This window comes from Argiope bruennichi, chromosome X1 (genome assembly GCF_947563725.1).
Source record: "Argiope bruennichi chromosome X1, qqArgBrue1.1, whole genome shotgun sequence".
Classification (NCBI taxonomy): Eukaryota; Metazoa; Arthropoda; class Arachnida; order Araneae; family Araneidae; genus Argiope; species Argiope bruennichi.
The window spans coordinates 66,715,015-66,727,801 of NC_079162.1; the positions used below are offsets into that span (position 1 = coordinate 66,715,015).

Consider the following 12,787-nt stretch of genomic DNA (forward strand, 5'->3'; position numbering starts at 1 on the left):
CCGTAAAATACGGCATATTATTGACGTACCACTCTGTCGATTATTGACCTACCCCCAATCGATTTTGCCAAATATAGCCAAACACTTTAACCATTAACTAGATATTTCGATTGTTTGCAATATATTAACTTTAAGATGGATTTTAAATAATCATATTGATAATGCTCAACTCTCTACAACCATTTTGAAATGGTGAACACTTTTGCCGACGAAACTCTGAATTTCTAGCCAACGGGGGGGTAAGAGGCTGCCGACATGGGGGCAATTGCCCCCCTGCTACCGCCGCCTCTGCTCGTGACTGAATCTTCACTGAAGAATGTGAATTCAAACATATCCCTAATAAGATAGAAATTCAAGGGTAATTCATCCAACATTTCTGGAGAAATTCGAAAAAAATATGTAAATCCAAAAGTAACTGCATACTTTTAATTAAATAATGTATGAGAAAAATTTTTCCCCTCCACCATTTCTTGCTCTAATTTCATAAGAGTTAGAACTATGACCATGAGAGAGAACATAATTGACGACAGCATTCCAACAAGGCACGTCCAGGAGAAAAAATCGCCCTAAATTACGAAGTGAAAATTTGTTCCCTACTCCAAAGCTATTGCAGTTATCCACAAATGTTTACTACAAAAGTTGTTCGTTGTAATGAGGCTAAAATTCGCCATATTTAAATCACCTTTCTATATTCAGTCATGAGAGATGTTTGCGTTAATTTCCACCTCCTCTATGATGCATTCTCATCAGGAAATTTGGTTACATATTTTTGTTAATATACTTATATGAAATAGATAAAAATTCCCAAACTATTCCTTCCGCTGTGTTTCCAATACGAATAATTTGCATGGAATGTAATAGAGAACAGAAAAGATTTAGAAATCTTTCGAATTTCTGTGAAAATGTTACGAAGTACACAGATGAAAAGAAAACATGAGAATTATAAATGAATAAGTTATAAATGAACAATGTTATAAATTTGAGCTGTTGGAAAAATTATATTTAAGGCACTGATGATTAAAAAGAGGTCTTGCTTTATAAAATATAACATCATATTTAAAGACATATATGAGGGTATAATATCTTATAGTTCATTTTGAATTACTTCTTCAACATCATTCTGTCTTAAATACGATTTTGGAAATATATTACTTTAGAAATATTAAACATTTCTTTCTATCAATTGGGAAAGTATAATTTTGCTATATAAGCAGGTAGTTTTCTGAGCAGCAGTAAACTACGAGCATTACATTAACTTCGAGACCGGGGGGAAGGAATCTCACCCTATTAATACAAAATACCAACAACATTGTTACGATATCTTCACGTCATGGCCCGGTATTCAGAATATCGAATAAATATTACACAATAACGCGCGCTAATTAGGTGGATTTGAAACTCGATTAAACTGAATATTCAGCTTGCACTCCATCATTGTGCACGTTAGTCTTTGGTATAAAATATTCTTCTGCTAATGAGGTACATATTTTAGGAGAGTGAAAAGGTTTAGCTTAGCTACATCACATTGATGATTCGTTTTGAAGCAACAGAAAGCTGTTTGAGATTGGAGCTTGCACTTTTGAATAGTGTATAATGAGGAAACGATACGCGAGGTGATACCCCACCCGCAAACTTCTTTAGCAGTCAAAGTCAAATTTAATATGCATCCTCCCATATACTTACTGGAAAACTTGTTGGAATCGAGTTTCGAACCTGGAAATATTCCCTTTTCAAGGTCTTTCCACCCCAAGCCACCATGGTAGAAAAAAAAAAAGATTAAAGGTGTTTTGTCATTTCATCACAGATCAAAATTACAAAATCTGTTTTAAAAAAAAAAGCCATAAGATAGCTTTAAAATTGAAAGTTAATCTTCTTCTTTATTGGATATTTGGTTCAGTCTTAATGCTGGAACATTTCCACTCTGATAGAATGTAATATAATTATCAAGGACAAGGACATATTGTACCAGTACCAGTGGTAAAGCAGGATGGCTGCCAAAAATTTGTGATATTTTTCTAATAGGGTTACAAATTAAAATATTTATCAGAAAACTTTGTATGGCACTTATGCTTTCTTTTCATACTTGGCATGGCCTCAAAATTGCATTTTGAATACATTTGTTTAAATATTTTCAGATTTTTCCTTCAAAATTTATCATAGCCTGATGTCACTGACATGTGATCACGTACTACAAAATTTAGAACATTTTATGCAGAACATTTATGCTGATAAATCAGAGTGTCTTATCAATGATTGTAGCTTAACTACATTTGTTGAATGTAAATACTTGGTAACTTTTAAAAGTGGATCACATATGATTTTAGATTGCTTTAATCGGAATGAATAAATTCGAAAAAGAATGAGGGAAAGAAAAAAGAAAGGAAAAAAACAACAACCTTCTATGCTCATTTGGGATTGATTGATGATGATGTCGTGTCCGTGTTACCACAGAAAGGGGGGGTGCAGTAGCTTCTGACGGTAAATCCCCTGAGCACCCAAGGGCATACGTCTGACTTCTAGCTCATATGAAGATGACACTCACGCACTCGCTTGCACAACCCATTTTTATTGGGGGGGGGTCATTCATACGCTTCACAGATAGAATACAGATTTAAGAGCAATCACGCCCAAACCAGAACTCGAAAGCAGGACATTCAGATCACGGGGAAGACACGCTACCCCTAGAACAGGGCGCCGACTCGAGATTGATTGTTTTTCCTTATTATCAGATATTTTTTACAGAGCAGAAATGTGATATTTATTCATAGATATGTTAATGAAAGTTTCAATTTGACAGTGTAAAACGAGTATTCGATTTAATTTCTCATCTGCGATTATTTTTGAAATACTGAAAGTGAAGTCAATCATTACACTAAAAGTATCAGACAGAAAAAAAAAAAATCTATCATATTTTGAATATAACTACTGAGAAATTATTACATTGATGTTATCGATATTTTCTTAATTCAAATAGATATTATCTTTATATGTTTTTAAAAGAGTACAAGTCGTGGGTGTAATATGCAGATTAATCTCGGAACATGAGTTGCCACCATAAAAAAATTAAACGTTTCCCTAACAGTGTTTCCGGTTTCCTTCTCATTGCAGTTTGCGATTCTTAGAAAAATATTTGTTCATCTTGTTTACATTTTTGTTTGCTCGGTTTCGAAATTAGGTATGTTTTGTCTTTTCATAAAATATAGACATTTAGACTTTTTTTTTCATTTTTCCTCGACTAATTATTCATGGTAGGTTTTAATAATTTCGCCTAATTATGGAACAATATTTTTAAATATTTTTTTAATAAAATTGATGCGCTTTTCTTAGTTATTAATAGACATGTCATTTATCTTACGTAAGATTTCGATGCTGATGTGCAGTAGATTCACGGAGTGTCCGTTTTTGAGCGTTCATTTTGCGTGGGGTTTCGTTTCTGTAGGGGGCTTTGCGATGCAAAGCTCCCCACAAAACGGAAATGTGAGAGAGTTATCGTATAATTTTTGAGTTAAAAGTTCAGTTATATTAAAAAATGTGCTACCTCTGCTAAAGAAGAGTAAATTTTTTTTAAGGAAAAACCAAAAAATTATTAATTGCATTATGATTCTTTTTCACATATGTAAACAATTTACTTTCATTTTGACAGGAAAATGTAAGTAGATTTGTCTGCTTTTCTAAGGTAGATCAGTAGTTTTTCAAAAATTTAATTTTACTTCTATTTTTTTTTGTTATTTACTTTTAATATTATAATGAGAAGTTTTTTTTTTTTTAGAATTATAATGGGAAAATTAATATATATATATATTGAAACATTTTCCACCTGTTTGCTGACCAGAGGTATATAGAGATATTTTTTTTTTTTTTTTTTTTTTTTAATTTTCTGAGATTTGAATTATTTTATTTACCTGCAAATTATGAAATGAAATGTCTTTGAAGTTTTATATACCTGTTGAATGCAATTTTGTTCCATTTTTGGCACTGAACATTTATACAGTATGTGGTTTGCAAGATCTTTTAAATAAATTATTAAAAATGATCAGTCTCGGAGAGGGATATAGTTATGTTTACAAAAACACAATTTTTAAAGAATATAATATAAAACTATAATACATTTCAATGGTTTATTGTTACAAAGTGAAACTCTTGATCTGTTGTAATTAGCTTATAGCAGATTTGAGTAAGTTATTGTTGGCACAGTAATTTTCAGTCACATCTTGGCCTCCCTCTTTTGTTGGTTTTTTTACTAATTGAATTCTGTTGTAACAAAAAGTTTTTTTCTGTCGGGAATTATTGAACTTCAATTATTATCTATTAATTTAGAGAATTATCTCATAATCTGTTAATATCTTTTATCATAAAGACTAGATTTAAACATAATTTTTGTAAGTAACTTCTATAAAATATCTCAAATTTTTAAATTTGATATATTTTATAGAAGTATCTCAAATTTTTAAATTTGATATATTTTATAGAAGTACTGGGAACAAAATGAGGGGTAGCAGTTTTGCTGTTTTTAATGTTGAATTTGTGTATTAGGCATTTCTGTACTAATTTTGTAATAATTCTGTAATAATTTTTTTATGTCTGTATATGATAATTCTTAAGATAAACTATACTATTATAGAAATGAACTGCGTAATATGTTTTATATTACATTATACAATGCATTTTAGAATATAATTAGGAAAAAATACTTTTCATTATGTTACATACACATAGACTTTACCTTACAGTTCGATTTTTAACTTGTTTTCTATAAACCAAGCTGATTTTTTTTTCAAGATATATTATTTAGCTTTTTCCTTCTATAGAAAAACGTGATTTATGTTACTAATTTTATGTTTTCAACTTATCATTGCATTTTTTTCTCACAAACACAGCTTTCTGTTCTATATTCTTAGCTTCCGGTTGTATTATAAAATTTCTTTAAATAAAATGAATAAATGAAATTAAGATCTCAAAATAAGATCCTTTAATTTCTTTTATGTTAATGGAATACATTTTTATTGAATTAAAAAGAGTAGAAAAACCATATTACTATAAAATAAGTTTGTGTATGAATTGCTATAAGATATTAATTCAAAATGTTAAGAATTATATTGATCAAGTACTAGTTGGTGAAAAAGTCTGACCGTGCTTGTATACTATTGAGAATCTGATTATTTCAAACAAACTGAAATGGAAAATTAATATTAACATTTATTGATTACTTAATTTACAAATAGATTATCATCCCTATGGTAAGGTATGAAAATTTGGTAGGGGCACGTTTGTGTCCAGCAATGATGGACTGGGACCTTGAAAATATATTGGGGCACTCATTCGAACCACATTGTTGTCTTTCAAATTTTTTTGAAGAAAAGATAAAATTTCCTTCCAAAACACATTAGTTAAAACAAAAAGAAGCTAATATAATTTTTATGATTATATTTGAATTGAAAGTCTGACTACTTAAATAAAAGTGTAACTCAAAAATAGCTTATTTACTATAGAAATCCATAAATTTTCCTCAAATTTTGCTTGCAAATACTATGAGACATAAGAAAGATTTTAGTAAAGATTTTGTGACAATTAAAGAAATGGTTAAAAATATATATGTATATAGATATCTCAGTATAAATTTATCTTATCTATTTTTATTAATGTCTTTCTACATAGAATAGATTAATTTAACTTTAGTATTGTCATTCTTCTTAAATGAGAATATTGCCAATATTTAAAATAATTTATTTTTTATGTGACATGTTGCTCACATTGCTTTGTAAATTTTGCATCTTTTTTTTTTTGAAAATTATTAATAACTTATTAAAAAAATTAGATTTCAACATTTTTTAAAAAACCGCATGCTGCTTTTTACAATTTTTCTAAGAAACTGAGTTTAGAAGTCATTTGGTTCAAATATTATTCCTATTTTAATCAAAACTGATGTTCACATTTAGAAAAAAAATTTTATAGGATAGTTATAAATTTATTTAAAATTTTCCATTATTTTGCATGAGTATTTTATTCATTAAAAATATTGCATATAGTTTTAGAAGACATATTTTTTTGGTTTTGGTTGATATTTCATCATGTACTATTATTAAATATATTTTCTTGCATAAGATATTTGCATTATCATTAGTATTAATATTGGGATGGTAAGAGTGATCGTGGTTCTTTTTTAAAGAAGGATCATGATTCATCTAGAGAGAATATTTGGTAATCATATGTTATCTAATGATCTTGTATCCGTATGCTATCTAATGATAACATATGGATACCAAGATATGATAATATTTAAGAAGTTTCACTATATATATATAATTAGAGTAGAGTAAGGATAAGAGAGTAAAAAAACTATTAATTTTTTTGCAAATTTTTGATAAGGCATGCTTTTATTTTGATCTACTTTATAAAAAAGAATTTTGTGATATTTCCAGAATTTTAAGACAAATTTTAAGGGCTGCTACCAAGATGAAAATTTTTGAATTTCAGAAAAAATTATAATTGAACTCATTTTATTTGTTAAACATTTCATTACAATTAAAAAGTATTTCAACTCATTACATATTAAATGAGCGTGTGAAGCTGAAAATAATTATCATTTGTTTATATATGTGCTTTTAAGACATTAGATTTTTAAAGTCCAGATATTTGCTTTACTAACAACAACATATAATGTTTTTGTTCTCCATTTTTTTTTTTTTTTTGAAGTTGGTTGTTCTTTTCCTCAGTGCTATTACACTTTCTGCTACTTTACATAATACTCTTAATGAATCTACTTTGCTTTGCATTTACTGTACGATTCATTTTCTTTCTATTTTGTCATGTCTTGTTACAGAAAATCTGATGGCATAACCAAGCTTTAAAAAAAAGGAAAAAAAAAATCTGATTATGTTAGTTTATGCAAAATTATACAGACTCTCTCTAAGGGCTGCATTGATGTCAACTTGGGCCCATTTCAAAGGATTCTTCTTCCATTTTTAAAGCACTAAAAATTTTCCTTTTCATTTCTTGAGAAAAATAGTCATCAAAATATGTAAGGGCATCAAGTTCCCTTGCCAGATACCACAAAAGTCCAAGAAACTTGTTCATTGCACTTGTGGAAATTTTATAATTGAAGTCAGCTGATGACATAACATTTCACAACAAATGAAAAAATATCACAGAATCTGTATTCTTCTTATTTGGCTATGTAGATTTCTGAATGCATATGTTTTAAGCAAAAAAAATTACTTTTTCATCCATTGGGGATGATGTAATCTCTCTGGAGCTCTAAAGTGTATTCCACTTTTAGGAAAACTTCCAAAAAATGTGAAGGTGTTCTTTATTGTCGTCTTGAGACTGGAAATCCTGAAATTAATTTTTGGTCAAATTCAGTGATATTTGAGGCACTGTTGATCATTTTTTCATGAATTGAAACATCAAATGGGGCAGAATGAAAAATTGCTTTAATTAACTGTTCTCCAAAGATTTTTAGATATTAGCATGTCAGACCCTGTTTAAACCCATTTTGATATAACAGTAACTGTTTGAAGCATGATTTCATAGACATGATAACAGCAAACCATCCAGTGCATTTCTTTATTCGTCTTTCGATAATATAGATAAATGCATTTTTTTCATAATTCTATGTTAATTTAAGTTGTATTAAAATTCAAATATTTTATTTGATCAGTAATTTTCCAGGATTCTATCATTTTGTGAATTGCAGTAGCTATTGTTTCTCTTGTTCCTAAAAGGTATTTTGGGATTGGAAGTAATTGGCTGTACTGTTTCCTGTAAAAATGACTGGGAAAAATAGACAAAATTTTCAAGGAGAAAAAATGCTGGGGATTTATTTATTTTTTTCTAATGGCAACTTTACTTGACACTGTGCTATAGAAATTTGACTTGTAAACTTTTTTGTTAAAATAGACATTTTTCTATACGATACAATTAGTAAAAATGTTTCAAACTAAATAATTAATATCAGATTTATAGCACTATTTCACTGTATTGATACTTAAATGACTTTTAATTAGGCATAACTCAAACATGAACAAAGAATATTCAGAAAGGTATGCTATACTCTGTACATTAACTAATTATGAAATGGTGTGCTTGAATCAGATTTAGACAGAGAGTGTGTCATTGATATGTACCATAAAGTCTGGACATGAACATTCCTTTCTCAGCATGGAATTGTCTGCAAGTTGAGAGGAGGGAACAAGAGGAGATTTAATCTATATTCTGCACTTTTTAGTGATTATTTTTTGTGTGTTTACTAGTTTAATATGAAGATAAATCAATTTTTGAAAATTTTCTTCTGTTTTCAATATTGTAAAACTTAGTAGTCACCTCGAAAACATATTTTTTAAATTTGAAATTTTTATAGAAATATTTTTATATTATAGAACAAAATGGAAGGGGTCCCCATTAAATATTTAGAAGTTGGTTGTTTAGGATTACCCTGCTATATATGGTGAGACACTTTATGATTTAATATGATCCAGAGAAGCTGGTATTAACAGAAGCACAAACTATTGATGCACCAAAATGATTAGTTTTTATTTTCATATTATGCATTTTGTAATGGAAAACTTATAACTTGTATCATTTGTGAAATCTAGATGGGCAGATACATATGAATTTTATATTACAGTTTAATTTTAACTGGTTTCCTAAAAACCAAACCATTTTTTTTTTTTTTTCAAAATATACAATTTAACTTGTTCCTTTTGTAGAAAGTTTGATTTATGTTATTGATTTCATACTTTCAGCATATATATCATATTATTACAAATTCTTTTACAAACACTATATAAATTCTTATATTCTTGTTATATAATAAAATTTCTTCTGATAAAATTATTGCTTTATTTAAAAAACGAATCTCAAAATAAGATTTTTTTCATTTCATTATGTTAATGAAGTACATTTTTAATGAATTAAAAAGAATAGTAAAACCATATTATTGTAAAATGAGTTTATGTATAAACTGCTACTGATTATTAATTCCATACCAGTTGTTGAAAATGTTCGACCGTACTACCAGTTAAGAATCTTATTATTTAAAATAAATTGAAATAAAAAGTTAATCTTAGCATTTATTGATAATTTACAAGTTCAAGTAGTTACATTTATATATTTCTACATCATCCTTATTGTATGATGTAGAAATTTGGTGAGGGCAGAGGTGGACTGTCTCTGAAAATATTTATTTACAGAAGACAGAGACCCATTCCAACCCACATTGCTATCATTCAGATTTTTTTATGATAAAATTTTAAAACAAAAACATTCGTTAAAACAACAAAGTGCCAATATAATTTTTGCAATTATATGTATATGAATTGAAACTCTACTTAAATAAAAGTGAAACTCACAAATGGCTTCTATGCTATAGAAATCCATAGATTTTCTTCAAATTTTGCTCACAAATAATATGAGACATAAGGAAGATATTGGTAAATGTTTTATTACAATTAAAGAAATGACTAATTTATTTTTATTAATAGCTTTGTTTCCTACATATAACAGATTAATTTATCTTTAGGGCTGTCATTCTTGTTGAATGAAAATGTTACAGATATTTCAAATCATTTATTCTTTTTTTTTTGTCTCGGACATGCCACTCATAGTGCTTTGTTAAATTTTGCATCATTTTTTGAGAATTATAACATAAATAATTAAATGTAACGATTTTTTAAAAATTGTTTGTTGCTAATTGCAATTTTTCTTAGAAGCTATGAATTTAGAAGTCATTTGGTCCAAATATTATTCATATTTTAATTAAAACTGATTCACACATTTAGAGGATTTTGTGTACGATAATTATAAATTAATTTTTTTTTTTTTTTTTTTTTTTTTGTGAAATGGTATTTTTGCATTTAAAGTATTGTATAGGGTTTTAAAAAATGCTTTTTTTATGTGTTGGTATTTTACTAGGACCTATTATTAAATGTATTTTTATTTTCTTGCATAAAATATTTACATTATCATTTTTATTAATATAGTGTAGAAAGGGTTATTTTTGGCTGTTTTTCTAAGAAGGATGTTGATTTAGCTAGAGAGAATATAAGTAATAAAGGATTTGGAAATCATTTTATATCTGTGTACTTTTTTAATCTGATGGTTTTTCAATAAAAGTTAATAAATATTTTTTGTAGTCAATGCCAGATTTTTATAAATCTTTTTCTATTCTTTTTTGTATGCGTCATTGTTTATGCTGAATAATTTTTTTTTTAATAACAGTTTTTAAATTTAATACTTAGATTTTATTCAACATTGTGATTATATTTTATTTCCATGAAATACTTTTTGATGCATATATTTTATATCATATTTTATCTAAATATATTTAGTCACCATTTTCTTTAGATGTGATGTTGAGTGGAAAATTTTTATTAGTATGTTTATTATATGGTAATGTATTAAAATTTATTTGAATATGTTTTGAATTTTTAGGTTCAATTATTTAATTTCTAAGTTTTCAAAATTTGACCACTGGAATTCAGCTTTAGACTTTTCTTTCTGGATGATGCAAATAAGCAAAATTAGAAAAAAATTTGGATCATTTAATTTACTTGTGCTTGATAAAGGTAATTTTTTTTAAAGTAATAATTGCTTGTAAAAAGTTTATGTGTGAATCAAATAATCATTGTATGTGAAACTCTCGTATATAATTAATTATTCTTAGTTATAATTAACTCCCTTCATTTATTAAATATTTTGCCCATTTTTACTCTTGTTTCTTTATTTTAAAAACTTGGCATCAATTGCTAACAATTTACAAAGGTTCAGCATTTGATTTCTAATTATGTTCATTTATTAATAAAGCCTTTCTTTATTATGATGTTTTATGCTCTTAAATGCATAAAAAGAAGTGTCGCTTTTCTACATTGATCATAATTTTCTTGATTATTTATTGTTTAGCATATTTGGTATTTATTTACCATTTTCCATTATTCAATTAATATTGTGCATTTTGAAAATATCTGAACATGATTTTTTATTTTTTTTAGTAGAATATATGATAAATCATGTTTACTTTTTGTTTTATTTTTAATTATATTGTTTGCATAAATGCTTTGGTTTTGAATTATTAAATTAAAAAAATTAATTAAATTTGAAAAAAAGTTGAAATTATTTTTTTACACCTAATACTTGAAAAAAAAAATTTTTTTTTGAGGTAAACAAAAATGACTTCTGTGTGGAAACGTCTTCAACGAGTAAACAAAAGGGCTGCAAAATTTCAGTTTATTGTTTCTTATCAAGAACTTGTAGTTGAAGGTACTCCTAAATGGTAAGTTTTTATTCAATATTCTTGAATTAATGACTTATGTTATTTTTAGTGTATTTTTTATTTCGTTTTATTCGTTTGAACAGTCCATCAAAAATCTATTCGAACACTGCTCATTATTTCGAAACTAATTATCGCACAATGAAACTTTAAATGCCGGTCGCAGTAGAAATATATTTCTATAAGTGTATGAAAGACTTTTCATGCGAGGGTCATCCTCAATATAGATTTACTCAAATTCAATATTTTCAAATAGTAACATTCTATTTCGAATATATATTCGAATTTTCCAGATTAAAACAATTAGAATACATATAGCACTTTGTAATTTTGAGTAACCGGTTGATGAGTTTTAAACAATTGAAAATTTCAACTTCTAATGTTGAATGAGAGTTCTCGTTTTTTTCAATATATTTCAAAATATAATGAATCTTTAAGAATATTTCTTTTTTCACTCTAAAATACTTAATAAAAGAGACAAAATTGATGTTTTTTGAAACAATATAAGAAATTATTTTAAATTTATATTTATAAGTAAAAAAAAAAAAAAAAAAAAACTTGAAAGGAAATTCTCAAAAATTTAGATGCTAATCAAAGGAGTAAGTCTTAAAACATCTGTGTTTCAAATTTTATCCATTTGTGCAGGCTATTTTTTTAATATATGTAGCAAAAACCAAAAGCTTTCATAACATCATTTTCACTTTCTTTGGAGTGCAACTCAAATTTACAAAGATAAATGCCCTGAGAAATAAATGAAAACACATTCTTATTCATAAAATTAATAAATGTACCCAAAATAAATCATTAACATGATAAAAGTGTGTTGAAAGATGAAGCTATTTTACCGAGGGCCTCATAATGTGAGCTGTCTTGGGCTGCAATTTACCTAAATTACCAAATGTTTAGGTATCCTACTGTGCCCCACTGTCATTTTTACTAATAGTAGTGAATTGGGTGATGAAATACAATGACATGTATGGTATGTATGGCAACCCCATCTATATTATAACCAGCCATCTCAAGAAGATGAAATGTCTGAAGAAAGAGACAGACAAACGAAAGCAATGATTAATCTCTGTATTGAAAATTCACAAATCATTCATATTAAATGTGAAACCACAATGAAAATGAAATTAAATAAGCTCAAAGCTATTCATGATTGAAGTAAATTATCTAGCAAACTATTCCTGCTAAGAAAATCATTTGCAATAAAATGTCAGAAGACAGTAATATGAAGAAACAGATCATACAAATATTTTACTTAATTGACACGCATAAAACTGTAGATGAAGAAATTAAAAATGATCTTATAACTAAACTTTTTAAGGTTTGGCTTAGAAGTCCGAATTCATTACTAATAAGATCTCTAGGACATTTGTCCAGAATAGTTAAAATTGAATTGAAAAAAATTCATTGATGCATAAAATCGTCTTAAAAAGTGGCGGATACCCAACTAGGCAGTTGCAATGGCCTGCTAGCCTGGTAAGAGGCCGCTCATAAATGGAGTTAAAAGTTTTATTTTTG

At 27.3% G+C, this 12,787-nt stretch overlaps 1 protein-coding gene across 3 annotated transcripts in view; it reads left to right on the forward strand.

The window, feature by feature from the left end:
• Nucleotides 1–3,098: 3,098 nt before the first annotated feature.
• Nucleotides 3,099–12,787, forward strand: part of LOC129958631 (EH domain-binding protein 1-like) — a 149,393-nt gene continuing 139,704 nt past the window's right edge. The window contains exons 1-4 of one of the 3 annotated variants that reach the window (XM_056071230.1): nucleotides 3,432–3,649; nucleotides 3,770–3,834; nucleotides 10,429–10,562; nucleotides 11,153–11,266. In XM_056071230.1, coding sequence (XP_055927205.1) covers nucleotides 11,163–11,266 — 104 coding nt within the window. In that variant the 5' untranslated portion in view covers nucleotides 3,432–3,649; nucleotides 3,770–3,834; nucleotides 10,429–10,562; nucleotides 11,153–11,162. Of the gene's footprint in view, nucleotides 3,176–3,431; nucleotides 3,650–3,769; nucleotides 3,835–10,428; nucleotides 10,563–11,152; nucleotides 11,267–12,787 lie in introns of those variants that run through there. The other 2 variants (XM_056071231.1, XM_056071232.1) reach the window with 2 other exon arrangements.